At 37.1% G+C, this 23,574-nt stretch overlaps 1 protein-coding gene, 1 non-coding gene and 1 pseudogene across 2 annotated transcripts; 1 reads left to right on the forward strand and 2 right to left on the reverse strand.

Moving 5' to 3' along the window:
• Positions 1-952: 952 nt before the first annotated feature.
• On the forward strand, positions 953-21,964 carry ATP6V1E1 (ATPase H+ transporting V1 subunit E1). The gene is made up of 9 exons (XM_011367789.2): positions 953-1,149; positions 6,260-6,325; positions 8,490-8,599; positions 8,970-9,036; positions 14,857-14,946; positions 15,624-15,692; positions 17,728-17,822; positions 20,156-20,243; positions 21,393-21,964. The coding sequence occupies exons 1-9, from the start codon at positions 1,117-1,119 to the stop codon at positions 21,453-21,455; spliced, it is 681 nt and encodes a 226-aa protein (XP_011366091.1). The 5' UTR covers positions 953-1,116; the 3' UTR covers positions 21,456-21,964.
• On the reverse strand, positions 11,659-11,774 carry LOC111744593 (annotated as a pseudogene).
• TRNAI-UAU lies at positions 11,784-11,856 on the reverse strand. The gene has a single exon. It is a non-coding gene; the product is annotated as a tRNA-Ile (tRNA).
• Positions 21,965-23,574: the final 1,610 nt, after the last annotated feature.

Consider the following 23,574-nt stretch of genomic DNA (forward strand, 5'->3'; position numbering starts at 1 on the left):
AATAGTCATTACCATACCCCACCACCCCCACCAAAAAAAAATAAATAATTGTTGCTTCCTACTTATAGCCTCAATGTCCCGTCTCTCTGTTCGAGAATCTTATATCAGTTCTGATAACGCCAAGGTCGCAAAACAAACGACCTATAAAACCAGTGGTCTTAAAATTCCTTCTCCCTTGTAGCACCTCCCCCACCGGAAGCTCCTCCTCCCCATCCTAAGTCATAAGGCACACATGAAACCTCAAAGGAATCACGCACCTCCTCCATAGACACTACAGAGGTAGATACACTGTAATAATTTTAACCAAAGCGAGCTCGTGCTTTAGGGCTGTTAAGCCTCATGAGCTCCGCCAGCCTAATAAATTCTCCTTCCTCTAACAAAGTTGTCTGAGCCTCTAAATTCTTGTCAGGTTTTGCTTCCTGCAACAGGTTAAAACTAGGGAAATACAAATATATTATGGACACCGTTAATACATCAATATTGGTTAATTAACTGTAACAAATGTATCACACTAACATGTTAATAAGAGGAAACTGTGTGAGAGAAAGGTAAATGAGAACTCTCTGCTCTCTTAATTTTTCTGTAAATCCAAAACTTTAAAAATCTATTAATAAGTAAAATATTGAGTTTGCTTCATTAAGACTACGAAAGTAAAATACTAAATTCTGGTTCTGTAAAAATAAAATATTGAAGTTTTTTTTAAAAATTGCAAGGGCCATAAGGCTGGAGAAATCCACTTAGCTCCACTAATTTCAGACGCCAGAACTCAAGAACTTCCCTCTTTTTCACCGAAAAGAAAGCTGTGGAAGAAAACTGCGCACAAAAATCACGAGACAGCGAAGTAAAAGAACAAGGCGGTGCCACTCGCGCAGGCGCACGAGCCCAGCCAGGAAAAGGGCGGGCTGGGCGGGGGGCGGGACTTCCTGGGGTCTGCTCTCTTCCCACTGGCTGAGGAGACTCACGTCTGGGCTGCGCGGTCACCTGGCAGGAACTGGAATCTGGGGTTATAAAGGAAAGAAAGGCGGAACCTACGCCTTCTTTTCTTTACCTTTTCTTTCCACTGTCTTCAATCTTAAACTCAAGCTAGTTGCCCACTGGCCTAGCATCGCTTTCGCCATGGCCCTCAGCGATGCTGACGTGCAGAAGCAGGTGAGGGGGTTGGGGTTGAGTCTTGCGAAGCCGCGCCGTCTGTCCCGGGGTGATGGGCTAGAACCTGGCTCAAGGAGGGCGCGGGCCTTGAGCAGCCCTGGATGCCGGAGGAGGGTCCCTTGCTCCAAGTCCTCGGGTCCTGGTGGTCTGTCTACGGGAGGGTGTCTCGTTGACTCGGAATTAGCTCCGTAGCTCATGTGACTTCTCGAGTCTTGCGCGCCGCCTCCTTTAACCCCCTGGCTCTTTGGCTCCCACATTGTCTGTATTTTCCCTGGGTACTTGCTGTGCTTGGTAGAGCGGAGCGTTGAAAACAAGGATTGAAAATATCCTCTTCATTTGATTTTTACCCTGAGGGAAGGGTTCACAGTATGCGAAAGGAAAGAGTACTTAGAGGAGAGAATTTATGAACTGTTCATCTTCATCTTAAACGAATCTCATCTATCAAATAAATTGTATGGTTGGTCTCCCACTGGTCTGTACATTAATATTGGCCAAACGTAGAACTCTTTTTCTTACGTTTATGAGCCCCAGTCCCTAACAGTGTTTGGCACAAAGTAGAGTCAAGATTTATGGGAAAAATTGTTAGGACAATAGTGAACGCACATCAATTTTGCGAGGGTATAATCAGTCCTGGGAAATTAGTTTTTAAAAATGAGCCATACCTTCATATTTGTAGGCATTAGGAATGTCATAATGCAAAAATATCTCAGGAGAATATTGTGGCATTGAAATTCCTATGACATGGGAAAAAGTGGTTTTCATTTGTCTTGCCAATAGATATTCTGAGATCACAGCCCTTGCATTTAGTAGTCATATTGCCACTTGATTTTTCAGAGAAGGAAGCTTAAGGCTGCAGTTTAATCTCTGCAAAATATAGAGAACTAAGGCTACTTCTATTTGAATTACCAGGAAAATTCTCCAACTAAAGCACACTCACTGGCTTATGAATCTTCTTAGATGAGCAATACGATGTTTTTTTCCTTGGATGTTTCCATTTCCTTGAAAATATCTTTGCATTTTATTCTTAATATGCACTAAGAAGAGTAGTGTTTCTTCTTAAATGGTTCGCGCTAATCACTAGGTAAAAAAAAGTAACAAAAAATAGTATCTATGGAGAAATTTAAGAAATATTGCAATATTCTTACAAAACAGTGGGCTTTTTGAACATTTATCACTGCTGCTTCTAATATTTACTGTAGGAAAAATTGATGCAGTGGAAAAATATACAAAGCCCTCCACATACTGTAGTGTTCAGTCATTAGTACTAATTCTCTTCTTTATCTTGTTCCTTCATCCTTCCCCCTTGTTATAATATATTGAAGAATAAGGCTTCTCTGGAAAAAATATAAAGATAAAGCAGTTTATTTTCTTGGAATCTAGACCAAAACCATTTTCCTTCTGTAAAATTGAAAGAATGAAGAAATCTTACCTGTTGTCTATACCCCTGCATACTATATATGGAAGCTCTAGGAAGGCAGTGTGTTTCGTTCTCTGTATTTTCAGCTATGAATAGGCCAATGACCAAGCATGGAGTAGGCGCTTAATAAGCCCTGAGTTCTCTGACTTCTTCCCCATTGTAATAAAATACATGTATATATTTGCAATTTTGTCTGGGAAGTATGGTCATTTATTTCATCAGCTTTTCAAAAAACTTAAATTACTGGGTTAGCAGGAAGAGAAAAAGTATATTTTTAAGTCCGGGTTTTTCTACCGCAGGAGTGGAGTTAAATATCCTTAAGGAATTGACTGTTGTTGGAACTCTAAACAGAATATGATCGTGTTGACTGTAAACAGGCTTCTCTGACCTGGGTTAAAATAATGCACTTTGCTCCAGGCTGTCAAAACTGGTAGCATATAATGCAGGTTTGAATTACAGTTCACCCATAGAGGCCAAATATGCCTTGTAGTATTTATAAATACCTGTCTTGATTACTGTGTTTAGTTAAACTACTTTTAAAATTCCAGGCTGAGTTCAGTCAGGCTTCAAACTGAACTTGTGGAGATATCATTCTTTACCACGAACACACATACACAAATGTACAGGGGGCTAATCTTTTTCACAAGGTCACAGTGATTTTCTTACATGTAACTCTGGATTAGATGCTCCAAACATTTCAAGACTGGAGATTTTATACATATTGTGTTACTTATAAAATAGGCTCTGATTATCATAATTAATAAAACAACAAAATTTACCCTCTTAACCATTTTTAAGTGTACTGTTAATTATATTTACATTCTCGTGAAACAGATCTTAACTCACTTTGTACTTATGTGTACCTTATGTGATATCTTTGTGTTACTTGGAGAATCTGGACTATGTTTCCAGATTGTTAAACTCTAAAAAGTATTTGGGATACTTTAGAAGGCTTAAAACTCCCAACAGATTCTCATCCATGCACAAATATTTATTAAGCACCTACTATGGTGGTTGGTCCGTGCTCTGGGGTTATAGTGGTATAAAGATGAGATCACAGTACTCATGGAGCTTACCTTTAAGTGGTAGAATTAATAAAGAAAATGAATTAATAATCCAGAAGTCCTACATTCATTTTTTTATCAGCTGCTTTTTTTTAATTCATTTTTTTCAGATAGAGCTATGAAATGAAACTACCAGTGAGTATGATTAGCCGTGTTGCTTTTATATTCACTTGGATATATTTTACATCTCCTGCTAGAGACAGTACTTCCTTTGAGAGTATAAATTGGATCAATCACCCCAAGCTCCATTCAAAAGAATTTGGTGGACTTTGTTCTTTAATTGTAGCCAGAGATCTAAAATCCTTTAACAAGTTCCAAACCTTATATTTTAGTTCAGGATAGAGACAAGTAAACAAGCAATTATGAATGTGTTTAGGTAGAGCAAGTACAGAGTGCTCTTAGTGCACATAGGTGGGACATTCAGGAAAGATTTTCCAAAGGAGGTGACAGTTAAGCAAGCTAAGGCTTGAGAAGTTAACTAGGTTAAGAGGGGGAGGACGAGTCTTCCAAGTGGAAGGAACAGTGTGTTTGAAATCTTGGAAGTAAAAAAGAATGGTGAACTCAAGGAACTGAAAAACTGAAATATAGTATGGTAAGACCTTCTCCCTCTTATCTGCAGGGGGTGTGTTCTGACACCCCCAGTGGATGCCTGAAACTGCAGATAGTACTGAATTTTACATGTACTATGTTTTTTTCTTTACCTGCCGCGTCCTGCAAGTGGTGGTAGATCCTGCCACGTCCAGCACGGACCTGGAAAATAATCCTGAGTGGGAACTGTGGGAGATTGAGAAAAGAAAGAAGACAGCTGTGATCGGGAGGCCCACTATCTACAGATGATGGAGTAGAGAGCGATTTTATTTATACAAGAGCATGCATTTGCTGGCTAAAATAAGATTATCCCCACCCAACATACACATCCTACTGTAATCATTTGCATTTTCATAGATTTTCCCCATTCTTAGGAGGGTTCCTAGAGGTGAGACAACCCTTGGTTGACCTCACATATTGCAAGGACCTTGTCAGCTTCCAACCTGCTCCACATTTACCTATGATAAAGCTTAATTTATAAATTAGGCACAGTAAGAGATTAACAGTAACTAATAAAGTAGAACAATTATAACTATGCTGTAATAAAAATGTGAATGTGGTCTCTCTCAAAATGTACAATACTCGTGACAATGTGAGATGATAAAATGCCTTATTAAGTTACCTTTTCACTTAAAGGAAGCACTTTATGACTTCTCTTGGCATATCTTTTGGCATCACTACTCTTGCACTTGGGGACCATGTTAAGTAAAAGGGGGGTTATGTGAACTCAAACACCACAATACCATGACAGTGATAACCAAGACTGCTACTAAGTGACTAACAGTGAGGATACCCTGGATTAAGGGATAGTTCATGTCCTGGGTGGGGTAGAGAGAAGAATGATGTGAGATTTCATCATGGCGCACATTTAAAACTTATAAATTATTTACTTCTGGAACTTCCCACATAATAATTTTGGACCACGGGTTAACTGGAACTGGGGAAAATGAAATTGCAGATAAGGGGGGACTACTGTATTACTGGAGCTAAGAGTCTGAAGAGTGGCAAGTGGTGAAAGTTATGTTACAGGTTGCTGGAAAAATAAGCAGTAACCAGATTACCTTCTAAAGTCTGCACTTTATCATAAGAGTGGAAAGTGTAATACATAATAAGAGGCATTTTTAAAGTATCTTCCTGGTTGCAGTGTGGAGTTGATTAGAGAGGTAACGAGAGGAAGACAAATTTGGAAGCTGTTGCAATAATTCAGCTGAGGTGATAGCAAGGACTGGGGTAGTGGCTGAAGATGGAAAGGCACACAAATTAACTATTAAAAGAATCGATAGGACTTGATGATTAGAAGGAAGAGTCAAAGTTGTGTGTTGGTACTAACCTTCAAGACAGATCAAAGTGGGAGATGGGTAGAAGAGTGATTAGCAGTTTATTATTTAACGTGTTGAATTTAGGTTACAGTGAGTATAGGGTATCCAAAAATGCTGTCTGGGAGGCAAAAGAAGAAAAGTATGGCCCTAAAGGAGACTGAGAAGAACAAAGATGTCATGGAAGCAAAGGGAAGTGATTGTCCAAGACAGGAGGGTTGGTCAACATATCAAGAAATGTTGAAAGATTAAGATAGGCCAAGATTTAAGGGCAAGGAGATTGTTGTCATTTTATGAGAGTAATTATAGTGGAGTGGAAGGATAGAAGTTAGATTGAAGTGTGTGGAAAGTAGGAGGTAAGAAAGTTGAAGGAGTAAAGATAGTTCATTGGTATCTTTTAGTTGGAGAAGACAGAGTTGCTGGCTGAAAGGGGTATGAAGTAGATGAGAATATATATTCAATCCTTTCTTTCCCATAGACCCCAAGTTCCTTGAGAGTAGGATAATGTCCTGTTTACCTGCATTATTGAATATTGCTTCTGGTTCATTTGTCAGGGCAAATTTCAGATTGTAGGTTACTCAAAGACAGAAACTATCTAATATATTCTTGTATACAAGGCCTGGCACATAAAATGCATTCAATAAATGGTTGATTATTGACTGAATCAGGAAAGATATATTTTCTTCTCTTGTTACATTAAAAAAATGTTTTATTTTTCCTTATAGATTAAGCATATGATGGCTTTTATTGAACAAGAAGCCAATGAAAAAGCAGAAGAAATAGACGCAAAAGTAAGATTCCATTTTCTAGGTTTAAGAAGTCATCAAAGTTTCATGTTTTGCTTTGCTAAATAGTAATTAGAAAAATTGTTTAGCAATACTTGCATAGTACTAATAAGAATATCTCTTATCTTTAACATTAAGTATAAATTTTCCTTTCTAAACATTCTGATTGCCAGTAAGTGTCCTGCAATTTTATGGTAGGGAGTAGAAAAGTAATGGATGAGGGATGGAGGGTGGGAAAGAGACACATACACATCTTCCTTAAAGAATAATTCCAAATAATTTATGTAGATAACGCCCCCCATCAAGAACTTGGAGCTTAAATCTCCCTAACCACTATCCTCACCAGAGTGTGGGCTGAACCTAGTAACCAACTTCCAAAGAATAGAATATGGAAAAGGATGCTCTTCCCATAAGCAGCCTGAGGCGACCTCTGAAAATGGTTCCCTAGTCACTTGACCCAGAAAATCCCACAAAATCATGGAAATCAAGAGGTTCAAATCTTTGTGTTCACTTTAAGAACACTTGTGAAACTGCCCAGGCCATCAAGGGTATGCATATCCGAAAAGCCACCAAGCATTGGAAAGGTGTCACTTTACAGTGTGTGCCATTCCATTGTTACAATGGCAGAGTTGGTAGGTGTGCCCAGGCCCAACAGTGGGGCTGGATGCAGAGTCAGTGGCCCAAAGAGAGTTTTGAATTTTCGCTGCACGTGCTTAATGCAGAGAGTGATGCTGAACTAAAGGGTTTAGATGCAGACTTTTTGGTCATTAGCACACACAGGGGAACAAGACTCCCAGGATGCAGTGAAGAACGTACAGAGCTCAGAGCTCATGGGCGGATGAACCCTACATGAGCGGCCCCCCGCCACACTGAGATGGTCCTCACTGAAACAGAGCAGAGTGTTCCTGAGCCAGAAGAGGAGCTTGCACAGAAGGAAAAGATGTCCCAGGAGAAACTGAAGAAACAAAAACTTACGGTCCAGGAGTAGATTCATCAAATAAATGTTAATAAAAGTAAAAAAAAAAGGAAAAGGTAAAAATACTAGCTTTACAGTGCATAAAGAGAACTTAACCAAGTGTTCAAAGTTAATATCACCAGTGATGTGGATAATTCATGAGGTTACCCCTAAATATGCAGGATGAGGACACCACCTCTGTGGTATGCTTCCTCAAAACCCGTATTACCAGCCTAATTATTAAAAAAAAATCTGACAAACACAAATTAAGGGACATTCTACAGAATATCAGTACTCTTCAGAACTATCTAGGTCATGAAAAACAAGGAAAGACTGAAGAAACTGTCACAGTTCAGAGGAAATTTGAGGAAACACAATACCTAAATAAAATGTAACCTGGATAACATTTTGAAACAGAAAAAGATATTAAGTAGTAATAAGGGAAACAATAATGTAGGAGTTTTTGTTAATTGTAATATATCAGTGTTAATTTCTTAGTTTTGACAAATTGTGTGTAAGATAAGATATTTAAAAATGGGTAGAGATACAGTCTAATATTTTTGCAACTTTTCTGTAAGTCTAAAATTTTCCAAAATAAAATAGTGAAACATATTAAAAGTAAAAAATGAAATAAAGACAGTAGATTAATTTTTTTCATGGAATCCAGCATTCAGACATTAGCATCTATGGCTAACTGCAATAGTTGGTTAGGGGAGGGTACAGTATTTTGTTTTTTTTTTATTAATTTGTGATTTTGCAAAAAAATATATAGCTTGGAAGTATATAAGGTATAAAATTAAAGCTCCTGTTGTTACAAAGATGATAGTCAGTATTTAGAAATTGTATAGATATTTCTAGTTGCGCATTGTTTATACACAGAATATCACATTGTTCTTTCAGCAGTAACCCAGATTTTCTAAACTCCAAATTCTGTGTTCTTTTCATTAAGCCTCTAGTAAACAAATGGATTCAATTTAGAATACATAATAATTTTTTTCAGACATAGACTATTTTACCTGATTATATCCTTTGTAACTTTATTGCAAGGTACTATTATCCTGGATCAAATTTTAAGTAATCTTTGAAGACAAGTCATAATAAATTTCCTGTTTTAGATAAGGAATAAGGTGATTATAAGAAAGTACCTGTGGTCACTAGCTGCTTAAAATAAAACTGTTAAAATCAGATGTCCTGAATTAATTAATTCTCTGGTAGGCAGAAGAAGAGTTCAACATTGAGAAAGGTCGTCTTGTGCAAACCCAGAGACTGAAAATTATGGAATACTATGAGAAGAAAGAAAAGCAGATAGAGCAGCAGAAGAAAATGTAAGTAGATCCTGGAATCTTTACAAAGTCAGTCGTTCAAGAGGACAGCAGGTACTTTGGAGTCAAGCAAATATGGGTTCAAGTTTTAAAATGGATGACTTACTTATCTGATTTTGGGCAAGTTGCTTAACTTCTCTTTCCTCATTTGTGAAAATAGAAGCCTCACAGAATTATTGAAAGATTAAATTGAAATAACTGATATGAAATTGCTTGGCACTTGGTAGGCACTTAATAAATATTTCCTTGTCTTTGAAAATAGGTAGGAACTACTAAATGTATTTCAGTGGAGTTCTCTTTGTGTTATGTACAAAGAGAAGTATTTGTAGTTTTCTATGCTTACTGATACACTATTTTTTTATTCTGTTTGCAGTAAGATGTCCAATTTGATGAATCAAGCCAGGCTTAAAGTCCTCAGAGCGAGAGATGACCTTATTACAGTGAGTAATTAGCCCCTATTACAAAATTATAAAATATTTGTTTATTTGCCTATTTTCGAGAATTCACTAGTTAATATTAGCTAATTAAGGAGTTAATGATTTTTAGAGAGAGAAATGATTTGGTCAGCAAATCATTATGCTAGGTATTATAATATAAAAATGATTAAGGTATGTGCTCTGTCTCCAAGGACCCTCTGATTTAACAGCTCATAGATTCTCTTGGATCTTACAGAAAACCATGGGTGGATTATATACAGTATATAAGAGTGATAGGCAGTACAGAGGCTAGAATGGTTGGCTGAAGTTAACACAGGGGCCGTGAGTGCAGGCCAAAGAGTTTTCACCTATTTTCAATAGAAAGCCAGCAAAGTTTTTGTTTTATTTTATGGGGACTATCATAAATAAGGTTCATGTATGAGTGTAGGCTAAATTTAATAGAGAAGAGGTTAGACACAAAACTGGGCAGTATTGTCATCCTAGGAAGAGAGCAGAAACCTACAGAAACATACTGTCTACTTGAGAAAGCTCAGAGGTATTTTATATTCAGGAATTAAAGAATTCCTGCTGCTTCCACTGTTATTCATTGTTGCAGAGGCCTTGGATTCCTTATAAAATGGGGAAAAAAGAGGAAGAAATATTACCATTTTTGGAGATATATTCATCTACTCAGAAAATAACATCCAAAAAAAACCAATAAGAACTAGTAATTAGTTCAAAAGGTGACTGGCTACAAAGAGAACATACAGAAGTTACTAGTTTTCTATATGCCAACAATAACCAATTAGCAAATCAAGTAAAAAGATCTCTTTATAATAGCTACAAAAATTATTAAATTATTGGGAATAAATGTAAGTGAATAAAAGACCTCTCTGAAAAAGCCATAAAACGTGAATAATTGGAAAGTATACCATTTTCTTATATCATTAAAGAAACAAACTAATATTGTAAAATGTCAGTTCTTAGATGAATCTGACATGGTGTCACAGTGTTGACACATTTTATAGGAAGACATTTCAGACATTGACTACTGATCTTCCAAGTTCAGTGTTAAATACTGAACTTCAGACCTGGCTAATGAGGAAAATGATGGTTCCATTAACAAAAATGGGAAAGTAGAAGAAAAAGCTGTATTAAGAAAAATAACCAGCTCAGTTTTGGACATACTTTAAGGGGCCAAGAAATCTCCAGCTGGAAATGTCTATCAGAATGTTGTGAGGGACTGACATTCAGAAGTATAATTCCCATAATACTTCAAATTTTAGTGCTTTTAAGTTTTAGGAATGTGGAAAAATAGGAAATCTGTTGCTGATTTGCCTTGCCACATGAGAATAGTTTATTCTGTATAAAATACAAAAGGACTAGAGCTTTTGTGGAAATGTGAAAAGCTCAGGACAACTGTTACCTAGTATCTTCATTTAAATGTTGAATTTCAGTAATCAGTAGGTGCTTTCCTTCCAGGGGAACTCAGATTTCTTTAGCATCCTGAATTGATTGACCTAATTTATAAGCCGCTCTTGGAAAAATATTATAAGCTTAAGGAATGTAGTTTTTTTGTGGAAGAACTTGAGTTTAAGAGTCAGTTTTCAGTTTAAATTTCAACTCTGCCATGTTAATTTGAGTAAATGATTATTTTTGACCCTCAATTTCCTGTTTAGTATATTATGATAGTTCAGAGGGTTCTTATGAGGATTAAACGAGAGAACACATTTAAATCCTCTAGCTTAACACAAACATATAGTATTTAGGAAATGTGAGCTCCTTTCCCACACCATCTCCTCAGGTGGTAACTCTTCTCATAATAAGCCTGGGGGATTAAAATAGTCTCCCAGCCTATTGGTGCCAATGCTGAGAAAGCCCCTTGACCAAAAGTTGCTGCTTTCGATATTAATGCCCAGAGAAAAAAATAACTGACAGCTACTGCATAGATGCTATTAATTATACAGTTTAAGAGTTTAGAGGCATATAGCTTAAATGTCTCAGCAGCATTCCTAAATATGAGTACCAAAGATTATAACACATACTGTTAAATGTTATAAAATTGACCAATTATGCTGCCTTTTTGAAGAGTAATGATATTAAAAATGGAAAAGATCCTGAGAAAGATCACCTGATATACTATAGAAACACTTTTGATGATATAGTCTCTGATGGCATACCAGTGCACCAGATGTAACCAGATGTAAATAACCCAGCGCTTTAGTAGATCTGACCTCACTTTTAATTTTTTATTGTTTTTATTTTTTTTTGATACTTTTCACCTATTTTTTATATTTTATTATTTTTTCTAACTTTTAAAAAATTAAATTTTTTTGTTGGATATGTTTTTGGAAAATGCTTTAAGTCTTTTTAAATATATAAAGAATTACTAGTTTGGCTTTAAGAAGGAAATATTAGGTGTCATGAATAAAAAAACTTGATACCTAAAATTCAAATCAGTCATTTATTTACCAAATATTTAAATGCTTACTAAATGAAAAGCATGATTCTAAATAGTAGGGATGTAATAAAATCAAGTCCTTCATGGAACTTAATATCCTAGCTGGTTGAGTATGAGTTGTGTTTTTAAAAAACAACAAAAATATGGATTTTTTTCTTTTTTTAATTATGTATTATCATTATTTATACCTACAGCACCTGGTCTTCCTAGGTGGTCTCCCATCCAAGTACTAACCAGGCCCAACCCTGCTTAGCTTCCAAAATCAAACATTGGACTTGTTCAGGGTGGTGTGGCTGTAGACCATGGACTGTGGCTCCACTGGGGCATGAACCCAGGACCTTCTGTGTATAAAGCAGACGTGCTAACCACTACACTATGGATCCGATCTTTTTTTATTATTATTATTTTTTTTATTTTTTACTTTTTCAATACCAGTGCTTTTCAACTTTTCTACTCTCCAGAATATTCACACAATTGTTTTACGTTTTAGTAACATCTCATCATTCACAGTGATTTTCAGATTTTTGAGGGAGAGGATATAGAAGGTGTGGTTGTATGGAATGAACATGTTTACATTTATAATTGGAATCAATCTGATATAATGGAGAGCTGTAGGAGATGAGGCCTGAGAGAGAAATTTAGGTTCAAGTAAAAGAACCTTGAATGCCTGCTGAAGAACAAGGAATTTATCCTTTGGCTAATTTTCAAAACTTAATGGGTATAAAAATGACCCGGAGGATGTTGTTAAAATGCAGACTCTCAGCTCCATTTCCAGAGATTTTTATGTTGCTGTCAGGAATTGGCATTTAAATATGTGGCCCAGAGCAATCTTGATGTAGGTGGTCTGGGAACACACTGAGAAATACTGCTGCAGGCTTAGATTTGTGTTAGAGAAGGAGAACTGGTGACAGCAAGGAGTGGAAACCAGGAGGTACTGCTTAACTTTCAAGTCTAGAAGTAGAAAGGCCTAAACCACCATAACAGCAAAAAAAGATGACAAAATGGCAAGAGCCTCATTCCAGAGATACTAAAAATGTAGAGCTCATAGGACTTGGTGACATACAGGTTGTGATGAGTGAATGGAAAGCAAGAGTCAAGAATGACTTAAGGGTTACAGGGTTATGCAACTGGGTAGATGGATGATAGGTTGAAAGTACAGGATGAGGAGCAGGTGATGGATGATGATAAATCTTGGAGTTTGAATTGCTGTGGGAATGCAAATGAACAGTTTTGAGTTGGGCTTAGGAGAGAGGTTGGGAAATAAACAGACAGCACATAGATCCCAGGTGGAGCAATCGATGTGGATATGTAGAATTAGAAGAAAAGAGGGCCAGGTAAACAAACTGAGGAGCATCAGATGTCATATGCAGGAAAAAAAAAAGATTGCTGAGAAAACATGGGGGAAAGCGGTCATATTGCGGGATAATAAGGAAAAGCCAAGGGAACAGAAAACCTGAAGAACAAAATAGTAATCTAATGTAACATCTAATGCTTCAAGGAATCAAAGTAGGAAGAGCACAGTGATCTTTAGATTTGGCAGTCAGGGTGTCATTTCTGACTTTTGCCAGAGTGGTTTCAGTGAATTGATAAAGGCAGAAAGCCAGATTATAATGGCTTGAAAAGTGAGAAATGAGTGTGCAATAAGAAACCAAAGGCAGTGTTCATGGCCTCTAAAGAAGCTGAGCTGTGTGAACTACTGGTGTTTTGATCTCTTGGAACGGATGTAAAGTATTCAATAGCATGGAGTTTGAAATCAGTATACAGCTGGAGCCTTAATTTTTCTAATGTATAATGAGAGTTTTGTGAAAATAAACATTTATATAATTTTAGTTCTAGAGATACTTGTTTCCTAGCCCTTTGCAGTCTAACTTCTTGCCATCCAGTAATTTACAGTTTGGCAAACCCATGGAGGGGTGATGAAACACTCTGAAATTATAGAAGAAACAGAGTTACCCATACATGAAAAGCACACATATGCTTTAAATGGATTTTGCCATTTTAAAAGATTTTATTTCCAGCTTAATCCACAGAGTAAAAAATTATGAAAGGAAGGTAAGTTGTCAAGCAGGTGGATGGAAAAGGATATTGACAAAAGATAGAAGGAAGGTGAAAAATAAGAGAACCAGGGTGAAAATGCAAAGGAAGTAGTCAAGCTTTTCTTCTACCAGATTTGGTCTTAGTTGCAGGCTGTTAGTTATTTTTCTCTATCCTTTTTCCTTGCCTGTCCAGATGCTTGCCAGGTTTAAGAGCTTTGGAATCCCTTTGAGGGTTGAAATTCTGTTTCACTACTATCAGCTGTTTGGTGGGCAAATTTTTTAGCCTCTTTGAACCTTCCATTTCCTATAAATGGGAAAAAAACATATACCTGAAGTTTACTTAGAATCACATTAGATGACCCAGGTAGAATGACTAGGGAAATGCCTAAAACAAAATAGGTGTTGGATAAATGATAGCTTTTTATCACTTCCCTAAATCTCACAATTTATGTTTGTTTTTTTTTTAAGGGAAATGAAAAACATTTAAATTCTGATTCATTGATCTTGAAATAGAGATTTCTAGTCTTGTGGTTTAAAGAGAGATGAAATAGAAATGTCTGATTTTTCCAACTAGACAAGACCCACATAGACATGACCTTGATGTTGACATCATAGTCGGCTTTTGATTTCCTGCTTTCCAGCACTAGAATCTTAATATTTTCAGACTCCTTAGAGGCTGTTAGGTTCATGTGGACAGAAAATGCCCTTGCAAACTTATAAAATACTGATAGGTAAGCTGACATGCCAACTGCAATAATTTATACATATCTCCTTGGAAAAGCTGCATGGGGAGCCGGATTATAATCAGAAAGTTGTTTAAATTTAGAATCAAAGATTGTCACTGGGATGTTAGTGATTTGTAACATTATTGATCATAATTTACCTTACAAATTAGCATAAAGAATGTTAAAATCGTTGTTAATCTAGCCTCCCAGAGGTAAACAAGGAGTATTTGTAGATAATTCATTGATGGTACTGTGATCTTTATCCAGACATATAGTTTTTTTTAATTAAAAATGGAATCATCTTGTATAACTGTCTTAATAACTTGCTTTTCAAATCTTTATCATGTAAATCCATGTTAGTTGTGTAGGTTTCTGAATTGATTGATAATCTGGGCTGTTCTTCTGGTGTGTGACCTCCCTGGGAGCCATGATGGTGCTTCCTGCTTCCTTGTATCAGTGTACTTAGCAAAGCATGTGATTCATCATAGATCTCAGAGACTGTTTAATGAAAACACAGCAATAAAATGTGAAGCAAGGGCATAAGCCAGTACTAGCCTCACAATGGGTTCTGTGCCAACTGCCCAGATGTGTAGATAACTTTTTTCTTTTCCATTCATTGTAGGACCTACTAAATGAAGCAAAACAGAGACTCGGCAAGGTGGTAAAAGATACAACCAGGTACCAAGTGCTGCTGGATGGACTGGTCCTCCAGGTACCCTTATAGGCCAGGTCTACTGTAGTCTATAGCCACAATTCTTTCAAAGTTAAGATAAATTAGAGGCCAGCTCTGTTTGTCCTGTTTTCTCATTTTAGCTTTTCTCCTTTTGTCCTTTTCCTCATCTAATAGAAATGTGTACTGCATGAGAGAACAGTAATGTTTCTCTGATTGGTTCAGAATTCTAGGCTTCCCTGTGTTTAAATTGTCTTGTTAATCCTTTGTAACTCAGGGGTCAGATTTGCTTACAACATTTAGTTTTAACTTTTAAAGCTTTAAATTAGCTTCCCTAATATGATTTCACCACTAAAATACTTGCTTTAGATATTAGGGTTTAGACCAAAAGCTATATACATTTTAACTCTTTACTGCTTTGCTATGAATTTTTATTTTACTCATGCTAATTACAGTAATATTTGACTTCAACTTAATTGATATAAGATAAGACTCCCATATAAATTTTGTTTCTACCACCAGAGCCCTGGGTATATTTATCTTGTTTGTGATATCAAGATCTTATTTCATGTTGTCACTGTATATGCTATCTTTTGGGGGAATTTATAAAGGGATATTTTTCAAAACTAGATGGAACTATCATAAAAACATTCTGTTTTGGCTTTGCTTTATTTTATAGTTAGCATTTCCTACTAATCATATCTGATTATGTCATACAGGGTTTGTACCAGTTGTTGGAGCCCCGGATGATTGTTCGTTGCCGGAAACAGGATTTCCCTCTGGTTAAGGTAAAAGAGCTTAGAGGAAGAGATATTTTCTTTTTTTAAGATCAAAAAGTTAAGAGATGAAATGTATGTTCTGATAGATGACAGCTCACCCATGGGAATTAGATGAGTTTTAACACATTGTAGATACTCATTTAAGTGACCTCAGCCTCTAATCTCTTTTCTTAAAGAAGTCAAATTGCCAGCTGAGCTAGTAACCCTCTCCCTTTCTAGAGACTTTGTAATGCTATAATCTTCTGAACACATACCCACAGAGGCAGCACCTACCGGATTGGAGCAAAGATAGGCAACACTATCTTAACGAGGCAGACTGGTCTCAGACTAGCAAGGCTTGGCTCTAACCTAATACATTCCTATACCTAGAGAAAGAATGTGGGTATCAGAAAAGAGGTTGATCAGCAGTGAAACATAGCTGTAGTCCCAGGGGCAAGTATTGAGGTGCTCCTCCATGTCCTATCTAAGCGAGAAGATTCCCTGGTCTAAGGGATGACCTGCTGGCCCCATGGCAGGTATATATAGGTTGTAGTAGTAGGTGGGTGCTCTGGACTAAAGGAGCCTGAGGCTGGTAAACCTTGAGTCATAGAATATCCTCCCCTAGCTCTGATTCTGTGGTATCAAGTAACTCTTCAGATTAAAATTTTCCATGTAGCTTCCTTTCAGGCAAGGATGTGTGTGCTTAGTTCCTTAGCAGTCACATTTCTCATAAATTAATACATTTATAATACATAATACATTTCCATTTTTATTATAATTTGTCTCCCCAAATAACTTGTCTTCTAGGAAAGAATTTGCCAGCTGGATTACTTAGGCATTCATTCCTTTTAGTTTCTACAACAAATTAGTAAATTGTGGTTCTTGTTTACCAACTCCGTCAGTAACGTGGATCTATGTTTGTGATGACGGCCTCATTTATGAACCTATATAACAGCTAGACATACAGAGAATTCACCAGAGCTATAATCCAAGCTGCCAGTTGGCCTTTTCAAGATGACATGATTGTATTGTTAGGTGTGTCAAGCAAATTTCTTCCTGAAACAGTACAGTGTCGGCATCCAGTAGAGAGCATGACTAGCTCTCACAGTGCTGCTAAATTAGATTTGAAGAGCAGGGAAGAGTTGAATATATGCATATAAATCTCTTCAACTAGTAATATTGTCAGAGAAAAATATGAAAGTTCCTTCAAGAAAATGTTATTTACATTTGTACTAAAGTGTGCATAATATTGTTCAAAGGTAGGACTTATCACTAATTATGTTTTATCACACTAATTGCACTATAGTAGTTAAAAACTCACTTGCATCTTTTTTCCCAATGAGCTCATTTCTTTTTAAAATTGGTAAAATGTATATAACATAAATTTAACCATTTTAAAGGTATACTTGCTCTAAGTACATGCACATCGTTGTGCAAACCATCACCACCATTCGTTTCCAAAACATTTTCATATTCCTGTTAAACACTAATTCTCCATTAAACACTATTTCTTCATTCCCTCCATCCATAGCCCCTGGCAACCACTATTCTTTCTGTCTCTGTGAATTTCACTACTCTAGGTACCTCATATACGTGAAATCATAAATATTTTTTGTGACTTAGTTCACTTAGCATAATGTCCTCAAGATTCATCTTGTGTTGTAGCATGTGTCAGAATTCCCTCCCTTTTTAAGGCTGAGTAACTGTCCATTATATGTACATACCACATTTTGTTTATCCATTCATCTGTCAAGAGACACTTAGGCTGTTGTGAATAATGCTATGAACATGGTGTACAAATAATCTGTTCAAGTATCTGCTTTTACTTATTTGGATGTACCCAGATGTAGAATTGTTGGATCATTTAGCAACTCTGTTTAATTTTGGGGGGAATTGCCATAGTTTTCCACAGTGGCTACACCATTTTACATTCCCACCAGCAATTCATCTATTCTCTTACTTGAAATAAATAGGAATATCTTTGCTTGTATAGTTTGTTGATTTTTTTTTTAATACCTGCTTCATAGTTTCTGCTAAAGCCTGTCATTATTTTCTGCTTTTCCAGGCTGCAGTGCAAAAAGCAATCCCTATGTACAAAATTGCCACCAAAAAAGATGTTGATGTCCAAATTGATCAGGAGGCCTACCTGCCTGAGGAAATGTAAGGAGTATTTCTGCTTTTAACATCTGGCTTTCTCTCACTGGGAGAACGTTCTTTATTCTGGGCCTTGTTTTCTCCAAGGCACTCATCGTCACAAGGATAGCATTATGTCTATATTCCACTTGCAGTGTTCCTTTGCAGTCTTTCCCTGGTGGCCGGGTAGATATACTCTATCTAAACCTCTATCTTCTGACGGTCAGTTCTTTATGCAGAGGAGGAGCACTAATTCTGTACCCAGAACTCAAAGCTGGGTCCACATCTCTGTATCACATGCTGAGGAATATAATCTCTATCTCTAAGTAGTTACTATTAAAAACAAGAGAAGTCATACGTAACTAACAGTTGGGTTCCTTGGATATAGAATTGCAAACATCAATGATACTTCTGTTGACGGTGAGAAAATGACAGATTTCTTCAGCATTCCTAGTAAACTTCATGCAATTGCGACTGGCAGCGGGAACTCCTGACAAGGGTAGAGCCAGGGTCATTTCTCTGTTGCACCTATCTGCTGCTGCCTAGGATCGCCACTGACTGACATTGCAGAGTCCTTGGGACACAGGAACTGAGTTGAAAGAGCACCAGACTTGAAGCTGTAAGACCTGTTGCCGGCCATAGGACTTTGAGGCTAACTTCTATCATCTGTAAAATGGAGTCTTTGATTTTGCTTTTTTGTTTCATAAAGTAAGGAAAGAGATGGAAATGCTTTTTAAACTGAGGAGGTTTGTAAGTAAGTGAAAAATGCTCGAGCATAACTGTTAAATTTAGGTTTGATTCTTGACTCAGCCATGTACTAACTAGCGAGGTAGTCTTAGACTAGTTATTTAATCTCACTTGATTTCCTCTTTCTAAATTGGGATAACAACACCTACCTCACAGAACTCTTGGAAGCTGAGATGAAATAATATCTGTATAGCACTTAACACAATGCCTGGTACATGCTCAGGGCTCAGTATACATAGTAGTTCAAATGATTATCTTGACGATTAAGCAGACGAGATGTAAAACACTTGGTTCATGCTCTGGTAAATAATAGGCTTCAGTCAAGACCACTGTTCCTGAAACTTTTGGGACCAGATGTTTTGAATTTCAGTGTTTAGAAAAGTTAATAAAGTACATATACCACATGTAACATAATATCCCCAACAGGGTGTGAAATAGCATCCCTGTAATCAAATATACTAATATTTCTGAATGGAAATATGAGGGATAAATAAATAAGTATAGATTTGTTAGTCACATACTGCGAAATGACTAGATGTCAATGCAGGTTTTGGTGTCACGTGAATTAAATTTTTTGTTTTCAGAGTTTTTTTAATTTCATGATTGCAGCTAAGGGACTGTGGGCTTATTCCAGTACAAATTTAAAGTGGAATTTTAAGTATTATTATTTTAGTCAATAAATTTGTAATTTTATTCAACCTTTTTAATCCTGTAAAATGGTGAGAATACCAAAACTCCCCGTAGAGTTACTGGGAAGACAGACGTTCTGGAAAGCTCAGGGTTTTATGTGAGTCCCTGACATACAGGAGGCGTTCTCCCATGGGGTTAGGATTTCAGCAAAGAACCAACTATGCCCTTATGAATGACAAAGTCTGTTAAGAGAAACCAAAGATAGGTGAAATGAAGAAATGGTGGGAGGAAGGATGAATAAGAAAACAATATTGTCATAGTCCATTAAAATTTTCCAAAGAAAATTGGCAAAACTTGACCCAGCATTTGTCTCATAGCCTGCTTATTTCAAGAAATATTTGATAAAATGAAATTATGTAGCAAAGGAATTTCATTCCTGAGGCTCTAAATAATAGAATTTTACCTATTTACCTAATGCCTCTAAGTGCTGAGAAACTGCGAGGAAAGAAATGATATAAGTGAGGTATGGCTAGAGGCAGGACTTTGTGAGCGGGAGTTTGGCACAAGGTTGCAGTGGAACCTTTTATCTGGTACACAACTTGGCCTTATCAATACCCTTGGTAATTAGCAGGATTGGACCTTGAGGAAACATTCAGATGAGGACTCTGTTGATTTGCAAACCTGGATCAAACCCCCACCCTTCTCATTTTGTTGGGGAGGTTGTTAGAATTAAATTAGGTGCTATAACAGAAAATCAAATTGGCAGAGCAATCACTTGGTAAATGACAGTTATCACCATACCTTAAATCCTAAGAAGCTTTCTGAATTAATTTTAAGCTTATTGCTTACGTTTATTGGTCCCTTGTAGTACTTAGACACTCCACATACCAAAATGGCTTTCCTCCAGGGAATAAAGTAATTGCAGCGTGTGTATCTGTCTTCTTCAAATCTATAAAAATTGTTATTTCCTCTGTTCTTTGTAGAGCTGGTGGAGTTGAGATCTATAATGGAGATCGTAAAATAAAGGTTTCCAATACCCTGGAAAGCCGGCTGGATCTCATAGCCCAGCAGGTGAGTGTGGGAACACTTCTCGTTAGTTGGTCTGTTACTCTGAAGTGATAAAGAGAACTCACATCCATTCACAAGTATTTGGGATTTGTTGCTCTCTTTCCACATTTTTTGACATTTTCTTTAAAGGAATGGGGGTTAGGTATTTAGTGGCATTTACTGAAGCAATGCCATTTACATGAGGGAAGATTTGGTGTCAGAACAAGTGTTTTGTTTATCTAGGATTTTATTGTATACATTTAGTACATGTGTTGCTGTCTGAAGTTCTTTTTCCAGCAAGAATGATGGGAACTAGCATACTTATTTAAAGTATTTTAAATAGGGCTGCTGGTTTTTCATATGTTCCCACATTTACACAAATAAACTCTAGGAAACAAGGCAGGAAAATTCAGTCGTTTAAAAGTACTGGACGTCTTCCAGTAGTGGTAGTTCACTGCTGCTACTTTGTCTTGAGCTAGAGCTAAAGCACTTTGTCATTGAGTATTAATCACCTCATAATTTAACTGTCGAGCTCTTGTGCCCTATAGAGTAGCCACTAGCTACAAATGGATATTTCAATTAAGTAAAGTAAAATTAAAAATTAAGTTCCTCAGTCTCAAGCCACAATTCAAATGCACAGTTACCACATGTGGCTAGTGGCTACTCTGTTAAACAGTGCAGCCTTAGAAGTTTTGAGATTAAACCCTAAGAATTTTTCAGTTGCCATAACGAGTGCCTTAGCACAAACTTGCATTATAAGTTTTGTGCTTGATACATAGTAGGCATTTAATAAATATTTGTTGAAAAAAGAATGTAGGTGATCAGAATATTATGATGAGGTAATATAAATATAGTTAATGGATTCTTCTCCCTACATCACAATATAACAAGCCTTAGATAGTAATGGCTTTAGTTTTTTTGGGTTTGTTTTTTCTTTGTCTTCTTTAAGCAGTTAGTCTTAACCCCAAATTTGTGATTGGTTAAGTTTCCTACCAAGGATTCCATAATAGTGTTTCAGATAAGTAAAGGAGAGATTTGATGCACTTAGCTTTGTGAATTCTTTCCTAGCCATAGAGGGGTTAATGACTTGCCACCTATGGTTCAGATGTGCAGTTCTTTCCAAGTTCTAACAGTTGACAACGCTTATTTATTAAAGATCTTATTTCTTCACAGATGATGCCAGAAGTACGGGGAGCCTTGTTTGGTGCAAACGCCAACAGGAAGTTTTTGGACTAAGCCTGTGGGAGGTGGAGTTCACGTACTGCTATGATGTGGAAGTTTCTGATATTTGAAGAAACAAGATTATCTGTGTAGCTTCCTTTTTGCTCTTCTAATATTCTGTATTTATCAGTGGATGCCCTTCTGTAGCTAATGCACTTAATATAATTGTTAACAATGAGAGGAAGTTTCGCTTAAAGTCAGGAAACCTACATTTAGCTTAAGGAACACAGTTTTCTATTGGTTCTGCAGCATGATAAGGAAATCAGGTGGCAGTTGCATGGACTTCACCCGGTCTTCTGCTCTCCCTCTGGTTCTAGTTATCTGTTCTAGAGGGTCATGTGTATGGTATTCTCTGCCATTATGTCTCTGCTCTTTAGGCTTAAAATGCATGTGGGGCATGCATTCTTTCTAGCTATAGTAGCTTCAGTGTTTCCTGTCTGGGCCTAGAGGTGTTCCTTATCTGTAAATGTGGTTTAAAATTTAAGCCATGATGCTCTATTTATTAAAACAAGGTTTACGTGAAATCCATTATAATTTATTATGCAAGGCACTGTAAGCTTATGGTTTGAGAGGATAAATGCTTACTAAAGTATCTAGAAGAAATGTCATTTTCCAAATCCCTGTAGCATTTGCTGGTTGACAGTTGTCAGTACTTGAAACCATTAACCCTCCCTGTGTCCTCTGGCACTTCCTGCTTATTTTTACCAGACCCTCACCCAGAAGTGTTCCTCCAGCCAGTTACGGTCTAACACACATGCCACACACAAGTATTCAATATTACCTGTCCTCTAGAAGTTTTGACAGCTTTATTGAGGAAATAGTTTTACTAGCTTTGGCAGAGTCAGAAAAAAAACTAGGGTTTTTTTTGTTTTGTTTTGTTTCTTGATGAAGGAGGAGGGGTTACTTTGTGTTAGGCCTAAACCCTTTCACAGATGTCCTTTTCTTCCTCCCACTCCTCATTCTTTTTTTCCTCAGGTAACTTCTAATAGCTGCCCAAGGTCTTGCAGGTAATAAGTGGAAGAGCTGGTATTTTAACTCCGGTCCATCTCTAGAGCCAGTACTCAAATGCAGTCCTCTTAATTAAGAAGGAGGCTAGTAAGGCTATTTTTTCATTAACATAAGTTTTATGTTAGGTAAGGACTAATGGAAATACCAACTCCTGGAAAGGTATTTTTTCTTAGGACTTGACCCCACATGTCTGATACCATTTCTCTTCTCTGTACATAGCAGTCTTATGGGGGAAGGATTGAGGTACATGGGAACTGTCACAGCATACTCAGTCCCTCAAGATGATGCAATTATGAAGTGATAGGTAGAAGCAAGACTTAAAACCCAGTGTAACTCATAAAGTAGCCACCTTGTGGCTGTTCTCTACCCTTTTGAGTAATAATTTGAAGAGTGAGTGATAGAAACGTGTAGCAGTGCACATTTTCATGTCCTTTGGTTCTGAAATGGACAGAAAAGTAGATGACAGATTATTCATTGCAGCCTGTCTGCTTTTCTCACTAATTACTAGATGAGATTTTGACTAGTCGACCTTATTTCAGTGTTCCATAGACATTGGTCTCTAAGAGCCCGTGTTCCAGACGGAGGATATAAGGCAGGGTGGCTGCCCTGACTTTGCCCAGGCTGCTCAGTTTGAGTTGGCCTTACCCCTCAGCCATCTACAATTTGAAAGGATTTGCTTGATTTCAAATTAGGTGCTTACTTTTAGGGCTTTCACGGTCCCTTGATCCTCCTTTTTTCCAAAACGAGTGCCAGGACCAACTAAGTTATTTAATACAAAGAATTAACAAAACAATCCTCCAACTGACTCACGTATGCTGAGTTTGAGTGAAATGTAAAATGTAGAAACAACTCTTCCATCTTTGCTGTCTGTTAAGGCCCTACAATTAATACAGCCAAAGCATTTATTGTTTTTGTAGAAAAGTTGGTGATTAGGGGCTGCTGAAGGGAGGACAGGACTGTAGTCAGCTTGCTTATTAGAAAAAGTTTGTTTCTTCTGAGACTGAGGTAGCGCTACAAGTTAGAGGACAAAATATAACATGATAGGTCAGCTTGCTTTCCCCCTCTAGTCTAAGTAGATTGGGCTAGCAGATGGCAGCCAGTGAAGGGACTTGAGCTCCAGCTATAT

The sequence above is a fragment of the Pteropus vampyrus genome, unplaced genomic scaffold (assembly GCF_000151845.1).
Source record: "Pteropus vampyrus isolate Shadow unplaced genomic scaffold, Pvam_2.0 Scaffold137, whole genome shotgun sequence".
Lineage (NCBI taxonomy): Eukaryota > Metazoa > Chordata > Mammalia > Chiroptera > Pteropodidae > Pteropus > Pteropus vampyrus.

What these genes read in the sequence shown, in the direction of transcription:
- ATP6V1E1 (XM_011367789.2), top strand. Translation starts at nt 1,117, where the DNA reads ATGGCCCTCAGCGATGCTGACGTGCAGAAGCAG. An exon ending in CAGAAGAAATAGACGCAAAA is followed by an intron (nt 6,326 to 8,489) that starts GTAAGATTCCAT and finishes ATTCTCTGGTAG; the next exon opens with GCAGAAGAAGAGTTCAACAT. An exon ending in GCCTACCTGCCTGAGGAAAT is followed by an intron (nt 17,823 to 20,155) that starts GTAAGGAGTATT and finishes TGTTCTTTGTAG; the next exon opens with AGCTGGTGGAGTTGAGATCT.